Source organism: Solanum verrucosum, unplaced genomic scaffold, assembly GCF_900185275.1.
Source record: "Solanum verrucosum unplaced genomic scaffold, falcon-dt-bn FXZP01000149.1, whole genome shotgun sequence".
Taxonomy (NCBI): domain Eukaryota; kingdom Viridiplantae; phylum Streptophyta; class Magnoliopsida; order Solanales; family Solanaceae; genus Solanum; species Solanum verrucosum.
The window spans coordinates 1,149,669-1,169,041 of NW_026020295.1; the positions used below are offsets into that span (position 1 = coordinate 1,149,669).

Consider the following 19,373-nt stretch of genomic DNA (forward strand, 5'->3'; position numbering starts at 1 on the left):
ATTTATTACATGTATCATACACAATATATTATGATGATACATTTTTATACAAATCACATCCGGATACAAAATAATGACCACATCATAATCTATAGCTACAAAATTACAATACATGCGGGTCGTTTACCACTAATGTATCATGACTTACATATTCACTTCAAAACGACAAAACAAAACTACAACAATGATACATTAAAAAAAAACTATATACCACTGGTGGAGAGGGCAGAGGGAATGGTGGAGGAAGTGGTTGAAAGGCCGGAGATGGATAAAAAGATAATACAAAAGATAATTCCTTTGTCAGATAAGAAGCTAATGAATTAATGACACAAACACCGTATGAAAAATCACTGTTTCTTCTTATATAACTATATCCCTCCACTCCCATGATGTACCCATGAGTTCTTGATTATCCTCTCAAGGTATCCTTCTCGAGAAGAATTTCCACACAACAACGGTAAATGCAACGGTTGATATTGGATTACAGAGCATTATTTGTGTACCAACAAACCAGATGAAGAAACCACAATAATTGGGGCGCCGGACAAATCAATAGATCCCATTCGTAACCAACTAAAGATTTTCCTCATGATAAACCTTTATTAGATGAGTGAAGGCTTGGCCTGCTGTCACAATTGCCAACTTCCCAATGAAGGGCAATTCCTCTTGTGGAACTTTTACGATTTAGAATTGATGGAGAAGATGAAAATCTAAATTTTGAATTTTGTCAAGCTGTTACAGATTGGAGTGGATTGATATCAATTAGATCTGTGTGATTTATGGGAAAGAAAATCAATTTTATATTAATATCCATATTAAGCGCAACAAACAAGTTTTATAATGTATCACAATTAATGTATTCGGATGAAACTTATGTATCTGGATGGCTAATAGTTTAAGGGATTTTTGTAAAATAGAAAAGAGTAGGAATAAGATGTAATTTAGGTCTTACACTATGGGATTTATGTAACTTATACATTTTATATTGCATAGGTGGTTTGACTAAGCTAGACTATTGAGTTCTACATTGATTTCAGTGTTAATGGATGATATAAGTATATTGGAGATGAAATTTGAGATGAAACACGAGTAACTCGACGAAAAACAGACAAGGTGGAAGTAGACACTTAAGATGTGTCTAGTTTCTTAAGAAATCTTCATCAATAATTCTTTATAAAACATCTTTCTTCTCTTCCCATTGCTCTTGAGTTCGATTCCCATTCCTTAAATTGTTACTTTCATGAGGTAGGAGCAGGATTTGTGTACACTCTATTCTTCCTAACTTCTTTTATGAGATTACATTGAATATGTTGTAGTATTTATGTACCATCACTTTTGGACTGACTATTTTTTTTAAAAAAAGGGTCAAATTTTATATAGTAGCTTAAAAATGGGTTATTTGCCTAAGTTAGCTCAACATTCTTCAGTACGGCCCAGTAAATAGCCCAAATATAAATACTGAAGATTTCCAATTACAAAGAAGGAAAACGATTGGGGAATGGCGAGTACGGTGGATGCTACAGGGAGTCCAAATCCCGACGTCAGCGGTGTTGATGCCGGAGCGAAAATATGGCGTTTCTCCGGTGCGAAAAGTTGGATCCGAATCCGGAAAAATGCACCGGCAAAGGCCGTGAAGTCAATCGTTGTGTCCTTGGCCTGTAAGTTGAAAATTTGCACATTAACTTGAAAATCTACTCGATTTTGTAGCAGTTTAGTTATAGTTAGCTCCCGTTGGATCATAGATTTTGAAGTTGAAATTTGAAAATTTGAGTTTTTGAAGTTACGTTTGGACATGAATTTTGTGTGGGAAGTGAAAGTTTGTCTAAAAACTGAAGATATTTGAAGAGATTTATCAAATTCATGGCCAAAAAGATATGTAGAGCAAATCTCCAAAATCTATAGTCAATTGCTAGCTTAGAACGAAATTTATACCCCTTTTTAGAGTCACTTATCACGAGTTCAAATCCTTGCTAGTGAATCAAATCTAATTTTATTATGAACAAATTTGTAGCAGCTTAGTTATAGTTAGCTCTCGTTTGGCCGTAGATTTTGAAGTTGAAATTTGAGTTTTTGAAGTTTTATTTGGAGATGCGAAGTTTTGTGAGTTAGAAGTGGAATTTCTACCAATAACTGAAAATATTTAAAGATCAGATTTATTTAATTTCATGGCGAAATAGATATTTTGAGAATAAATCTTCAATTTCTGATTTAATATCTATGGCCAAATGGTAGCTTACAGTGAGATACGTATTCTTTTTAAACTTTCTTATCACGATTTCAAATCCTGGCTAGTGAATCAAATCTCATTTGATTAGAAAATCTACTCGATTTTGTAGCAGTTTAGTTGTAGTCACAGTGAAGTTTGTACTCCATTTTAGGTCTTTTATCACGAGTTCAAATCCTGTTTAGTGAACCATAGAGGATCAGTCTGATCATACGTGCCAAGTTGAAGCTTGAAAAAAATGGATTTCTCCTTTAACAAAAAAAGAAAAAGCAAAAAAGACCTGGCCTTCAGTTTTATTTGAGAGAAATGGAGTTTAAGCTTTCTATTGTAAGTGAAGATTCGCCCTGAAAAGGCGAAAATACTTTATAATTATGAGTTCTCTTGTAAATCTACTTGATTTTTTTTATCAGCTTAGTTTGTTGTTGCAGTGAAATTTCTACTCCTCTTTGAGTGTCTTATCTGAGTTCAACTTCTGTATAGTGAGCTAAATCTGATTTAGGTAGAGAAGGAAAACGATAGCTAGGATTATTCACCAAGTTTAAAGTTTGAAATAGCGGATATCTCCTCCTTTCTTTTGAAAAAACTCTCCTTTTTTTGGTTGGAGAGAATGAGAATGAAAGTTCAGGGCATTTCACGGTGTATACAGCCTTTGATTTAGGAGTGAAATTTTATGATTTTAATCTACACGCCACGTGCTTGCACTCTAACCACTGCATTGAAGCCTCTTTTAGCATTGATAACAAATTTCACTTCTTTTCACTAAGAAAGCTGAGTAATACTTTTGCTCCAAATGAACAAGTAATATGTAATCTTTTGTTGCTAATGCTACTTTGAAAAATCTAATACATGCATTAGATTATGTGTAGGCTGTACAAAGAGATGGATGCTTATGCTGGATGCATGTACTACAACACAAATGAATTCAATGTGTCGAAAAGAACAAAAGGAATTCGAAGAGGCATGTCTTTGTTGACTGGTCCCCACAAAGGTAAAGATAAGGTTTGCGTACATCCTACCTCCCCACACCCCACTTGTGGGATTATAGTGGGTGTGTTATTGTCGTATGTCCTTATTGACTGGTATCGCAAATTTTGGTTCTCGACTATATGGAAATAGTAACATGAAGATATATATTTGCAATGTACAATTGTAACTAACAACATCATCCTAGTTGACTATTCCTCTTTTTTTTTGTTTTTCCTTTTTGTAAAATGCTACTCCTAGCATGTAACTAACTGGCTAGTTAGTATCAAATACTATAACTCCACAAAGACACCTCAACTTCACTTTCTACATCATCCCAACTGAAACAACTACCTAAACGCGGAGTTGGTGAAAACAAAAGCCCCTCCGCCATCTTTTCTTGCCATCCTTCCATCTCCAACATGTCGTTATCTTCTCCCCAATTACAACATAAATTGTTCTCCATATCTATACACAATTCCTTCGCGCCAAAATCCCTACTACTCCCATTATTAGCCCTCGTTATATCAGTCTCTTGATACTTTATTTCATCAATAGTACTGGAGTTAATTTCCTCATTCATACCGTTGATTCCAACTAATTCAGTATCTTGAGTAAACGTTTGTGCGGCTATAACTGCCGCCTGTCGTATGTCCTTGGGGTCCTTTGATGCGGGCACTGGCAATCGCCAACGAGAGTCAGCAAAGTTCAGAGTGGCTAGATTACCTCTAAGAGCTAATGCAGCAACATCATGAGCTCGAGCGGCCATTTCAGGAGTAGAGTAAGTCCCTAGCCATATTCTTTTCTGTTGACTAGGCTCACGTAGCTCGCAAACCCACTTGTTATTATTCCTCCTCCTCACTCCCCTATAAACTGGGTGGCGAGTTTCCTTGAACTTCTTCCTCCCTGCACGTTTCTTGGGTTGGCTTGAAGCTAGTAATAGTATTCCTTCCTCATCGGAAGCTATTGTTGCACTTAATGGGTTGAGATCTGACGAGTACAAACTCGAGTCGTTATTCATTTTAGACACGTGTCAGTCTATAACAAGCTACTGATTTTCTTAGATTTTGAAGTGTGTTGTGATATGACTACAAGTTGTTTGTTTAGAATTTTGTGAAAGTTTGACAGTGGTTTATATAGATTTTGGATATACTTTTGGATTATGAATTAAGAAAGAAAGTGAAAGCACGTGCCTACGATATAGACACGGAAAGGAACAACTCCTCTTCTTCTTTGTGGGGTCCTCTGCTATAAGCCTATAACTAAATACTCTAAGCTGCTCATATTCTCTTTTATATATATACTAGACATCGGAGCCCGTGCTAGCACGGGTCCAATATGTATCATTGTTTGTTTCAATTTATGTGACAAAGACAAAATTAAAGAGTTAATCAATTTTTTATATTAATTTAAAATAGTTTAAAATTTTAATTATTGTTAACTATGGTAAATTTTTTTTTATGTCTTTTAACATTCTAAATTGCTAATTCTTGTTGTATGATTTGTAATATCTTTTGCGCAATTTTGAAATAATAAATGTTATTTCTTCTTTCTCAATTTATGTGGTACTAATAAAATTTTGAGATTCAATCAATTTTTTTTGTCTTTAAAATATTATATTGTTAATTACTGTAAATTATTGTACTTTCTAAGTAATTTTCAAATAATATATATTATTTCATTTGTTCAATTTATGTGTCACCGATAAAATTTGAAGAATTAATCAAATCTTTTACATATTTTTATATCTTTTGAATATTTAAGTAAATAATTATTGTGATTTATAATATTTTATACAATTATTTTAAAAAAATTAAACAACAAACAAAACGAATTCATCATAGGAAAATTACTAAAGCATCCTTGAATACATCAATAATGGGTCCCACTTTTTGTTTAAAAAAATATGCATATTGGGAGGATATTTTTGTCCAAAGTGAAAATAGAATAAGTATAAAACATTAAAGTCTTTTAAAATTTTAAATTGTTAATTCTTATTGTATGATTTGTAATACTTTTACGTCATTTTCAAATAATAGAGGTCATTTTTTCTTTCTCAATTTATGTAGTACTAAAAAAAATTTGAGATTCAATCAATTTTTTTTGTCTTTGAAATATTTCTAGCTGTTAATTATTGTAACTTATAATACTTTCTAAGAAATTTTCAAATAATATATATTATTTCATTTGTCCCAATTTATGTGTCACCGGTAAAATTTGAAGAGTCAATCAGATCTTTTATATATTTTTATATCTTTTAAATATTTAAGTAATTAATTATCGTGATTCATAATATTTTATACAATTATTTAGTATAGTAAAATAAATTTAAAAGAAACAAACAAAACAAATTCATCATAGGAAATTACCAAAGCATCCTTCAATACATCAATAATGGGTCCGATTTTTTATTTTTAAGAAATTGCACATTCGAAGGATATTTTTGTCCAAAGTGGAAATATTGTGTAAAAAATGTGTACTTATTGTGATTTTGAATGTTTTGTGGGGTAATAGGACGCACGCAAAGTTAATGTGTCTTTTTGAAAATCTGGGATAACTTCAAGTATCACTTAATGTTTTTTCTCAAAATCTAATTTACTTTCGTAAACTATGTGTCAGATCAAAATCAAAATTAACAAATTCAAAAGGAATGAGTAATAAATAGCTCATACAATGACATATTTATTATTTAACTAAATAATAAATATGTAACTAAAAATCTTGTTAGCTTTTGATTGAAAGCTAACAAGATAGTTACAATAATAGTTGCATTGTGGCTTATTATATATATATATATATATATATATATATATATATATATATAAGATAAGAGAAAGTAATTTATTTTTGAATTTTACTATCATAAATTAAAAATATATAGAATGTAAAATATTTTTATTTTTGTTGTTTTAAGCATATTACGTGGAAAGTTAGAATCAAATAGTTACTAAAAGGGGAAGAGACTGTTTTTTTGAGACGAACTAAAAAGGAAAGTAAAACAAATAAAGTGAAACGGATAGGCTATTACATGCTTATAAATAAATGGGGGTACTTTCATTTTTCCATAAAAATTGTGGGGTATGGGGGTTGAGGGTGGGTGGAACTTCCCTTTCTAATTTTGGGTTAATGGGACAGAAACACTGTTGAGTTCCAGGAGAAAGAGCACACGGGAACCACACACTTCCTATGTCACTTGGTGGGAACTTTTGCACTTCTGTCCCTCAGTGGCAAATACTTTCTCCGTTCATTTTTATTTGTTTACTATATTAAAAATAGTTATTAACAATACTTATTCAGTTTAAATAATGAAGACATAATGTATTCTTTTTATGTCTATTTTATCCTTACTATTAAATATTATTCAAAATCTAATACAGTTCTTAAAGCATTAAATTCAAAGGTTAATATAGTAATATTATCTCTATTATTTATTGTTTCTCAAGGTGTGTGTCAAGTCAATAGTGGATAACTATTGTTGGACTAATGGAGTAACTTTTAACTACATATAAGTTATAATTTGGTATTATAATATTTCATAAGTTATGTCCCAATGTAATTTCAAGTTAAGTTAATTGTTAAAAGATAAAAATTAAAGTTGAAGAGCGAAACATGCAATTTTTATGACATGGGTATGTGTATTTGCTTAATTTAATTTTGTTAATTATGAATTTAGTAAACTTACGTGATGGTTTAGTTATTATTATTAGTTTCGTATAAACACTAGATGAAAGTAAATATTTATCTACAATATGGCTAATTATTATTGATTAACTCGAAATTACTGATGAATTTTATAGCTTGTTTTCTTGTAATGATACTTTTCTTGAAACGTAAGAAGCAAAAGAACAAGAAAAAAAAGAGATGACATATGCATAACTACGCAAGGCATCTTATGTCATGAATTTATATATTATAAGCACACTTTTTATGAGCTTATAATAGTTGACTCATCTCTATCACGAATTTTAATGTTACAAATATAAATATAAGAATTATTATATGGTGAATAATTAGAACAAAATTGTTTTTGTTAGGTATTACCTATTGTAAGGGAAATTTTGTTTTTAGATACTTTTATCGATCGTATTGTTTATTTCACCTTCTAATTCGTATACAGAGACATATATTTGTATTTAATTTTTTGGTTCTCAACTATAGGGAAATAGTAACATGAATATATATATATTTGCAATGTACATAATAACATCATTCTAGTTGACTATTAATTCTCTTTTTTTCCTTTTTTTGTAAAATGCTATTCCTAGATTGTAACTAACTGGCTAGTTGGTATCAAATACTGTAACTCCACAAAGACACCTCGACGTCGCTAGTTTCCACGTCATCCCAACTGAAACAACTACCTAAACGTGGAGTTGGTGAAAACAAAAGCTCCTCGGCCATCTTTTCTCGCCATCCTTCCGTCTCTAACATGTCGTTATCTTCTCCCCAATTACAAGATAAAATGTTCTCCATATCCATACTCAATTCCTTGGCGCTAAAATCACTACTACTCCCATTATTAGCCCTCGCAATATCAATCTCATCAATAGTATTGGAATTAACTTCCTCATGATTCATATAATCGACTTCAGTATCCTGAGAAAAAGCTTGTGCGGCTATAACGGCTGCTTGGCGTATGTCCTTGGGGTCCTTTGATGCTGGCACTGGTAACCGCCAACGAGAGTCAGCAAAGTTCAGAGTGGCTAGATTACCTCTAAGTGCTAATGCAGCAACATCGTGAGCTCGAGCCGCCATTTCAGGAGTAGGGTAAGTCCCTAGCCATATTCTTTTTTGTTGACTAGGCTCACGTAGCTCGCAAACCCACTTGTTGTTATTCCTCCTCCTCACTCCCCTATAAACTGGGTGGCGAGTTTCCTTGAACTTCTTCCTTCCGGCCCGTTTCTTGGGCCGGCTTGAAGCTAATAATAGTATTAATCCTTCCTCATCGGAAGGTGTTGTTGCACTTAATGGGTTGACATCTGACGAGTACAAACTAGAGTTGTTATTCATTTTTAGACACGTGTCAGCCTGTAACAAGCTACAGATTTTCTTGGAGTTTCAAGTGTTGTGAATTGATATTGTGAAAGTGGTTTTTATAGAATTTTGATATACTTTTGGATTATGAATTAAGAAAGAAAATGAAAGCACGTGCCTACGATATAAACACGAACACGCATGGAAATCAATTTCAAGTACAACTTTTCTTTTTCTTTGTGGGGTATGCTTCAATAAATAAGCTACTTTTCCTTTTTATGTTTTGGGTCAATGGGGGACATAAACTTTGTCGACTTCTCTGGAAAGAGACACACGGGTGATATTTTGTGTTTGATTTTTAATTTTTTAACGAGGTATAAATTTATATTTACATATTATAATATTCCCCGCTACTTATATTTGTGTTCCGAGATTACTTAAGTTTTTATAGTTTAGTTATTAACTTATTATGATTAATTTTGTGTAAACACTGAATATAAATAAATAAATATTTGCCTACATTATATATATATATATATATATGAAAGAGATATTGTTTAGTGGATTTAAGACAAGATGTAATTGGTTTGATATTTTCTTACTTTTAATTTTTAATTTAGAAATGATAAAATAAGAAAAAGCACAAAGACAAAAAATAAAATGACGATACATAACCTACGTAATGCATCTTATGTCATGGATCAGTATATATAAAATTAGATGGAGAATATAATATATAGTCGACTCATAATAATAAGTCACATCTTCCACGAGCTTTAATGTTACAAATATAAATTGATGATTGTAATACATGGATTATTTATAGAGCAATTTTCACATATAGCAAACACAAAATTCATATTTGTATGCTATAACAAAGTTTGCATAATTACGCTCCATAGCAAACATAAATATGTATACGCTATACATATACAAAAGAAAGCAGTTGTATAATCTGCTTTGTTATACATATTAAAAAAAATCAATTGTATAAAGTGAGAGAGGCGAGTGAGCGAGTGAGATCTGAGAGAGGGGAACGAAAATATATGTATACATACAATTTTCATGCATTTTATACATTTGCGTTTTTGTATAAAGTAAGAGAGGCGAGTGAGAGAGCGAGATCTGGGAGAGTGGCGAGCGAGGTCTAGGAGAGGGGAGAGAGGGAACGAAAATATATGTATATATACAATTTTCTCTCGCTTTATACAAACACAAACTCATTTTATACATTTGTGTTTGTATAAAAGCAAGAGAGGCGAGGGAGACTGCCAGCGAGAATGAAAGTGGCGAGCGAGATTCACCAGGAGAGAGGCGACATAACAACAGTTTGCTATGGGGTACAATTAAATCAAACTATGTTTATAGCATTTAATTTGAATTAATAGTTTGCTATTATATACAATTTTCCCTTATTTATATGGGGATTAATCATATAACAATTTTAAATTGTTACGTGGAGAATAAATAATATAAGAATTACTATACGGTCAATAATTAAGGAAAAATCATTTTGGCCAGAAAATTTGGTCAGAATGGTAAAATAACATATTTCACACTATGTTATTTTACCTTTTTGAACATTTTTACCCTTTTAACTTTAGTACATTTTAATGAAAAAAATATTAGTTTATTTTAAATAAAAAGAATATTATAGATTTTTTAAATTTCTGGCCATTTAGCATTACCCATTAAATAATACACATAATAGCTGGTTGGTGAAGAGAAATTCGATGATCCCCATTCCCCCATATTAGTATTAAGTATCTCTGTTGTGTGGATTCTTCAAAAATTTTGCCACGCTGCAATAAAGGTTGGGGGTAGGGTCCACGCCAAATATTATAAACTCATCTTGAAAACTTTGACTATATCTATGATCGAGAAGTATAGATTAATTGAGTATTTTGATTATGTAGGTTTACATTAATATATATGCTATTACACGAAATATCTTATAAACAATATATTATTAGTGTATAAAAGAATTACATTTATTAATTTTAGTTCAATAAATTTATTAAAAGAATTACCAAATAATATGTCATAGCATACATTATTTTATCATATTGCAACACACATATCCACATGATTCAGATTCAAACCTCGAATCCTTTAAGTTATGTGATGAAGAATTCAACCTATATATCATCATGCACTCGTATCAGATACTCACACTGAACTCCGAACAAAATAATTACATAGTATAGCTCCACAAGGACACTTCCACGTCACTTTCCACATCATCCCAACTGAAATAACTATCTAAATGGGGAGTTGGTGAAAACAAATGCCCCTCACTCATCTTTTCTTGCCATGATGATCCCTCTATTTCATTATTGCCTCCCCAATTATTATTATAACATAAAATGCTATCCATCTCCATATTTTGTATGTTATTCACTTCATTACCCACCAAATTATTATTATTGTCACTTCCACTGGCCCCACCAACAACAATATTTTCTTGACACTTCACTCCCTCACTATAATCATGATTCATATAATTGATTTCAACTGATTCAGTATCTTGAAGGAACGCTTCGGCTGCTTTCATAGCGGCCTGACGTAATTCTTCGGGATCCTTTGATACCGGCACTGCCAACCGCCAACTAGAGTCGGCAAAATTCAAAGTGGCTAGATTACCTCTAAGTGCTAATGCAGCTACATCATGAGCTCGAGCTGCCATTTCTGGAGTAGGGTAAGTCCCTAGCCATATTCTTTTTTGCTCAATAGGCTCACGTATCTCGCAAACCCACTTGTTGTTGTCCCTCCTTCTCACTCCCCTATAAATTGGGTGGCGAGTTTCCTTGAACTTCTTTCTCCCTGCACGTTTCTTAGGTTGACTCGAAGCTAGTAGAAATATTCCTTCATCTTGAACTCCTCCTGAAGATGTTGATGTTTCGTGCAAGTAGTGATCTCTAAAGTTATTATCATTCATCTCCAGGAAAATGCTTATCTCTTTTGAAATAGTCAAACTTCCTAGTGAGTGAAGTGCTATGAATAGGAGTATATGTTGTTGAATGTGTGGTTGTGGAAGTTTTAAGAATTTTGTGAAAGTATGAAAGCTGTTTTTATAGATATAATTTTTAAGTAAAGAAAAAGATATCACATGGCTACGATATAGACACGAACACGTAACTCTATTTGATTGCTACAAGTTTTATTGGTCAATTTCTTCTTCCTTGTATGTGAATGAATATAAACATGGAGAAAGAGACTGATAAAAAGTAGTGAGTTACGTTGGCAGACTTTCAAAAATATATTCAGTTGATTTTTGTTTATCACGTTTTATTTCTTTTAAGTCAAATTGCTTGTGTTTTAATTAATATTTTAAAATATTTATTTCATCGTATATGTGAAAAAGATATCAATTTATAGTGTTTTTTACGAAAAATTATTTAAATACACAATTTATTTTACCATAATCTCTAATATTTCATATAAAGATTACAAAAATTCTCTCTCAATATAACCTTATCCTCTCTCAGATACATCCACAACTGAGTTTGGATACATCTCTATCCTTTCTCAGTTACATCCCTCCCCTCTCGAATACATCTCTATCCTCTCTATTACATTTCTATTTCCTATCGAATACATCCCTTCCCTCTCGGATACATCCGTGAGCTATATATTTGCAGATTTTGAATAACAATGTATCGCGACCTAGGTATCCGCATATTTGATGATGTATCTAAAATTCTTTAATTCTAAGGAATTTTTGTAATTTAAAAAAGAGTAGGATAAAATGTAATTAGGTCTTAACACTATAAAATTTATGTAATTTTTACTTTTTTTTAAAGTATAATATTGCATAGTATATTCAGTATAATTTCGTAAATATATTTGAAGAAGATTACTTATAAAGTGTACATATCCTTATTCCTACCTTACGATATAAAGACATTATTTTAAATAGGCAGTCAACTTTTCGTACGATTTTTGAATATTTAAATTTAAAATATTAATTTAATTTAATTTTCTTGTTTATTTTCTTCTTTCGGTTTGAGTCAATGAGACAGAAGAAGTTGTGTTGTTTAAGGAAACAAATCGTGGTTGCGGCACACGTATGCCACACACTTTCAGTCACTTTACTACAGATAGACACCATCACACTTTTCTTTTATTTTTTTAGGGAATAAGAATTGAAATTACTTTTATATTTTTATATTCTCAAATTCGATGAGAACACCCAAATTGATTAAAATGCTTGATTTTACTTATGTTACTCGATTTTTATATATGTACAAGTAAAATGTATATATAGAATGTGAATGGAGAGCTTTGAATTGAATTAAGCCACACCTTTTTGGAGATTACAATAGTTGACTCATGTCTTGAATTAACCCTACAATGGTTCTATCCCATTGACCCTCAAAATGGAAATTAAACTACTGTCACTAATTATTTATCCACTTTTGAATTGATACATCTATTAAGAAATTAATTAATGACATAGTGAGTTTACCATTTTACCCCTATTAATTATGAAGTGGATGAAAAGTTCTACATTTTTCAAAGTAATTAGTCATTTAATTGAGGGTATAATAGGTAAAAAAAAATTGTCCTTTCTTGATTTATCAAAATAAACAAGTAATTAGAGACAGAGGGAGTAATAGAGAAAAAATTTTCTTGTTCCATTAAACCCAAAATGGAAACTAGAAGAATAGAATAACAACTATTTCTTTTAATCATATAATACCTTTTTCCATGTCATTACTTAATTCAACCATGTACTAGAAAAAAACCATTTAGTCTTTTTCTCCATTTTTCTATTCATATAAGGGATCGTTTGGTTTGACATATTAATTATAAAAAGATTTTAATATATCAATTCTTTAGTGGATTAATAATGTGAGAATTATTTCATAACATATTTCATAAATTTTTATAAATCGGATAAAAAAGGTGAGTGTATTCTTATCTTTGTTAGGTATAGAAATATGGAATCAATAGATCACTTTTGAAATAGTAAAAAATATTCGAGAATTGCTATTTTGAGAATAAATACATAAGAATTGTTAATATGGAGTAAATACTTCAAACCAACCAACCCCTTATCTATATAATAAATATATATATAGAGAAGTAGACCCCACAAGGAACAAAAAATAATAATAATCCGTGTTAGCGTGTCAATATCGTAACCACATTTTCCTCCTTTTTCTTCTTTACTTAATTCATAATCCAATATATCCCAAATAAAATTTAAAAAATCCAAAATCTATAAAATAATACTTTCAAACTTTCACAAATTTCTCAAACTAGTAAAACTTCCACGACTAATAATTCAACAACATACTCCTAGTCAAAGCTTGAATATTATTGACTATTACAAACGTCACGACTATTTAAAGAACGGAAAATAGTTAAAATTACTCTTAAACTATGTGAAATAGATCATTTATATCTTTCGTTACATTTTGGGATCACAAATGCCCCCGCCGTTATCCTAAGAGACCACACATACCCTCAAGAGTAAACACTCCAAATTTGTAGTGACGTGACAAGCCACGTGAGACTAATTCCTCCACCTAACCATTGTCAACTATGATTCACTACAAAAGAACTAGACCTTTAGCGGCAACACAAGTCGCCAAAAAAGCTCATAATATCGTCACTAAAGATTTTGATTGAATTTTAACATTAAATTCTAATTTTGTGTTTTTTCTTCATTGTTTTTAAAAAATCACAAATGATATCGATCAAGCAGGAGTTTGAAGACACAATATGTTTTATTTTTATGTCATATGTAAATGCATAAAATGTAATGATGCATTATGTAGTACGAGATTTGAATTAAGAAGTAATTTTAATGATTTTCGTAATCATATTGGATGTTTTTAATATTGATAGTGCATGTTATTTATTTTAGAAAATTAATTATCATATATTTGTTTGTTGGAAAAAAAGTTATACTAGGGAATGGTTGTTGCAGCCTTAGTCGCCACTAAAAATCACTTAAATCTTTAGTGGCAATATTTTGGGATTTTGTGGCGTCTTTTATCGCCGCCAAAGGTCTAGTTCTTTTGTAGTGAAACCTAGTTGGCAATACTTAGGTGGAGGGATTAGTCCCATGTGGCTTGCCACATCACTAAAAAATTGGGTAGTTAGCTCTTGGGGGTATTTGTGGTATTTTGGGATAACGACGGAGTGTTTTTTTATCTCAAAATGTAATGGAGGGTATAAGTGGTCTATTTTGCATAATTCAAGAGTAGTTTTTACCCTTTTCCATTTAAAGAAAAAAAATAGTAATTTCCTCGAGATGAGTAATAACTTGATTTGATGCTTGTAAAATTCTAGTGAGTTTTGTGAGGTTCGTGATCCTAGTGGGTAAAAAAGAATGTCTAGGAATTTACCCTACTCTTGAAATTGCAGCTCGAGTTCATGAGGTAGTTAGTATTAGCACACTTATAGAACATTTTATGTTGTAATTGGGGTTTTGTTTAGACTTAGGAGGTTGTTTCAGTTGGGATGACTGGAACAACTTATTTGGGCTTTAAAGTAGCCTATATAGGTCAGCCCAACTCAATATATTGAAAAAGTAATAAAAATGAATATATTGGTGTGATTTTTCTACGCCTTGAACACCATAATATCGAATCAGGACGAGTAAGAGAGTGACAAAAATTAGTCCATGAATTCAATCCATATTGATTCGTCCAATTCAACCAAATCTAAATATTGGGCTGACATGTAGCGAAAATTAACATAGAGAGATCTTATCAAAATATTTTTCTGTTTGGTATGTTATATATTTAACCATAATAAATAATTGAAAAGAACTACATAAATGGGTCACAAAACTCAAAATAATTACACGTTCATACCCAAATCCAAAGTAATTTAAGAAATACTCATTCTCTCATGAATAATTACAACCCATATCCTCCTTCATTAAGGCTGATAATTATCGCTTAACTGATACTAAATCAGTATCATATAATGTATTAGTATCATTAAGACTTATAATTTTGCTTAACTAATACAAAATCAGTATATATATACTGTGTTGTATCATTAAGGTTTCTTGTTTAGAAATTACTCATTAGTCAATGATACTATAAGAGTATATGTATATTGTTGTGGTAGGAGTACCCGTATTCTATATTCTTAAGTTGTGTTTAGGAGTTCGCTTGCTGATTGTCGTGTGGTTTGGTACTCACCCTTGCATCTACATTTGTGTAGGTTATGAGCCCGGATCTTTGTGATACTCTCTTCTCTCCTTGTCCGAAACTTTCTGTGAAAATTTGTGAGGTAGTTGTCTGTCAACTCAGCGGATCTTGTTCTACTTTAGTGACAACATCATTTGAGATTTATATTTTTCTTTCAAATCTATTGTATATATTAGAGGTTTGTGCACGTGACAACCAGGTTTTGGGGTGTATTTAAGTTGACTTTGTATTCGGCTTTAATATTGGTGTTAAACTTTCATCCTTATTTTTACTTCCGCTTATTATCGTGTTATATTTGGGTTTAGGCTGACTTATTTTGGTGGGATAAGACGAGTGTCATCACATCCATTTTTTGATCGTGACAACTTATTTAGTATCATGTAAGCGAAAATAGTTGGGGGTATATAGTATAATTATTTAGTGGAGTATGAATGTAAAGGGGTAGATTTTAGCAATCCTCATCAAGGAAGGGGTCCCATCGCACATCCGATTCATGAACAGAGGATTCATAAATAGACAGGCTTGACATATGTTTGTAATTATTTTGCTTTCATGGGGTATATACTTAGTTTCTCCAAATAATTTGGTTAGATCATGAAAACTGCAGCAGTTTATTGACTAATAAAGTGTTGTGCCTTTTAAAAAAAATAGTTGGGCCTTTCTGGTGTGAGAAAGCCCGTCAATTAGTTTGGGCTATATAGTTATAAGCATACTCAAACCAGTTTATTATAAAGTGAAAATTTCATATATGACATTTATTAGACTAATATTTTGAAGTTATAGCAGTAGAATAAAACTTTCAAGTTGTAACAATAAAAAATTTCATGTTGTAACATTTTATTAAATAAAAAAAGATTTTTTAATTAATTGTAAAAATCTGTTTTGTAAAAAAAAAAGGATAAAAAATCGATTTTGAAAAAAAGAAAGAAAGGAAAATAAATCTATTTTGAAGAAAAAAAACGGAAATAGGTGTATTAATAAAATTTGAATTGATTGATGATAATTATTAATTAGCATAAATTTAGGAGATTCAAACTAATTAGGAATATTTAGTTTCCTTAATTCACTCTAGTCTGTTAAAATTAATTAAAAAATCTGATTTTATCCATTTTCTTCTATGTTACTCTCTCTTCGTTTTTTTTTTTTTTACAGAATTGTTGTCACTGACGAGTAAATCAAGTTTTTTTTTGTTTGAAAAATCTTGATTTTGTTGTGATGGACAACTGCTTATCTATATTAATTAAACATGGTGGTAGATGAGATCCGTCAGGTTGAATAAATGTTACTATGAATAATTGGATGTCAACTATATACAGTTTGGATACCAATTATATGGTGATCATTTTGATCTCCAACTAAATATCAAAACTAAACTGTTTATGTATCCAATTGTTATGTAGTTTGTATATAACTGATATCCAGAAATTTGTATTCAATTGATATGCAGTTTGTATATAACTAGAATCTTGAAATTATGAGAGTCAATCTATAATTCATATGTAGTTGATAACTGACTTGAAGAAAACAGTGCATATTCTATATCATTCAATACTTAAAACTGTATAAAAAATAAATATATATCATTCAAAAGTTAAAAAGACATGAAATACTATAGAGTCTAAGCTGCAATCAACTATATCAAATTTGATCTCCGTAGTCTTGGTGTAGGATAATTGCTGGTATCTGGAGCATGTTCTTTTGCTATGCAGGATCTATCAAATTTGCTAGCAACAGTCCCAGTTACTTCACTCTCACTGATCGCGCCATCATCATTTTTTGTTTTTCCGCATTGCCATCAACCTAGTTGGAGAAATTGAAAAAGAAACCTTCTTATTATAAAAAAAATAGGTATTATAAGAAAATATCAATTTCATACCAACATTAGTCATAATTTATACACAAAAAAAAGAGAGGATGATTTAACAAACTACAATCAATTCATATAATTGGACCACTGATATCACACCATTTTCTGATAAAAATAATACACAATTTAAGTCAGCTTTCATACCAACAATAAATCAATTTCATACCAATGTTAAAACACATTTCATACCATATTCATAAATCGTATATTAAGTCAGCTATCATACCAATGTTATTCATGTTTCATGCCAGTTTAGTAGACAGAATGAGAATAATTTGAAACAAAATAGATTTCCTCTAAACTGTGTACCAACTTCATACCAGTTTAAACAAGTTTCACACCAAATATAAGTAATACATTATACCATTTTAATACCAAATTTTATACCAATTCATGCCAACATTAGACAAAATTCATACCATATTCATAAATCGTATATTAAGTCAGCTTTCATACCAATAATATGCATAATATAACAATTTTAACAAAAAAAATCTACTAAATTGATTTAACCATATCCCACGTAGTAAAAAACCCAATTAACTTTTGGAGGACAACACACACTCAGCAATATTTTCCAAGAGTCCAAACAACATAAGGTTTCAAGAATATCTTTACCTCCTATAATAAACTCCAATCTACACTACACATGGCCATAAATCTCCCAAAAACATTAGCAAAATCAATAAAGATTCGATTTTTTACCATTCCCCACGTAGTAAGAACTCAAATCAGCAAAACCCAGAAAGGATCGATCAACCTCAAAACACCTCTGATTCACCTTCATGAAAATGGTAAAATAAACTTTCTTGCAATACAATTATCAAACGGAGTTTCTCCAAAATACTAAAATTATTGAAAATTACAACTTAGAGATCTGCCCTTTTGTTTTGATTGTATGGAGAATATATTTCTCCTAATCAGTTTTTAGATGTTGAAAAATCGGCTTCAATGGAGTATGGATGAAAGAGATGAAAGATGAATTTCTGTTTTTTTTTAACGTGAAATTGACGTGGGTTGAGGGATTTAGATGGGGTAGGTGTGACTTGTAACTGTAAAAAAGGAACAATAATCAATGTAAATCCCTATAATTGTGTAAGAGATAATTATGAGGTATTCTTTATTTAAATAATTTAATAATAATATAAAATTATAAAAAATAACTTATTTAATAAAGTAAAATTTAAATAATTTATAAATAATTAGTGATATGTTATAACTCGTAATTAAACTGTTATAAGCAAGAATTTTTTAAAAGTAGATTTAAAACATGTAATATTGACTCTTAAATGTGTATATGAGGTGATAATCCATTTCATTTTTACATGCGAAAGCCCATCAATCCTTGAAGTATCGATAAATTTGTATTTGTGTGACCTATATTGAAATAGCCATTAATGTTTGTATTAGGGTAGACAATCTACATTATTACTCCTTTGGGAGCGACACCCATTCTCTAGCTAAAGCGAGATGCTTTGTGCACCAAACTGCTAAACAATATTATATGTGTATCTTTTGACCAAAATAAGCCATTATTAAAATCAATTCGCCAAAATACGTTTTTTTTTTTTTTAAATTTACAATACTAGTATAAACATAAATTCAGAAAAAAATTAATGACAAAAATCTGACAAAAACATACATAAAATGTTACTCCCTTTGTCCCAATTTATGTGACACTTTTCGTTTTTCGAGAGTCAAACAGTTTAAGTTTGACCGGGAATTTGCGCATGAAATCTTCAATTTTTTTGAAATATAATTTATATTTTTGTAAACTACGCAAAAAGTACTATAAGTCACAATAATTGATAATTCAAAATGTTTAAAAGATCTATGATAAATTTACGGTCAAAGATAGACTTATTTGAATTTCGAAATTCGAAAAATGCCACATAAAATAAAACGGAAAGAGTACTATAATATTTTACACTCTATTACTCTGAAGCACGTTTTACGACTAAAATATTACTCACAATAACATTTTACTTAATACAGGGACATTGCTAGTCTTCTCACACAATTGCACACTAAGTTGTGTGAGAAAATGTATTGCCAGCATGAAAATGAAATACACATTAGATAACAGCTATTATATAAATCTAAATTCTTTTCCAAATACGTGTTCAATTCTCTCGCATCAAAATAACTAGGAGTAATTTACCCACGAATT

General features: G+C 30.7%; 3 protein-coding genes across 3 annotated transcripts; all 3 read right to left on the reverse strand.

The window, feature by feature from the left end:
- Nucleotides 1–3,428: 3,428 nt before the first annotated feature.
- On the reverse strand, nucleotides 3,429–4,208 carry LOC125834675 (dehydration-responsive element-binding protein 1E-like). The gene has a single exon (XM_049513813.1). It carries the CDS (start codon nucleotides 4,206–4,208, stop codon nucleotides 3,474–3,476), a length of 735 nt encoding a protein of 244 aa, XP_049369770.1. The 3' UTR covers nucleotides 3,429–3,473.
- Nucleotides 4,209–7,425: 3,217 nt separating this feature from the next.
- Nucleotides 7,426–8,231, reverse strand: LOC125834676 (dehydration-responsive element-binding protein 1F-like). The gene has a single exon (XM_049513814.1). The coding sequence runs from the start codon at nucleotides 8,195–8,197 to the stop codon at nucleotides 7,478–7,480; it is 720 nt and encodes a 239-aa protein (XP_049369771.1). The 5' UTR covers nucleotides 8,198–8,231; the 3' UTR covers nucleotides 7,426–7,477.
- Nucleotides 8,232–10,355: 2,124 nt separating this feature from the next.
- LOC125834704 (dehydration-responsive element-binding protein 1F-like) lies at nucleotides 10,356–11,099 on the reverse strand. Its single transcript, XM_049513840.1, has one exon. It carries the CDS (start codon nucleotides 11,097–11,099, stop codon nucleotides 10,356–10,358), a length of 744 nt encoding a protein of 247 aa, XP_049369797.1.
- Between the last annotated feature and the right edge of the window lie 8,274 nt (nucleotides 11,100–19,373).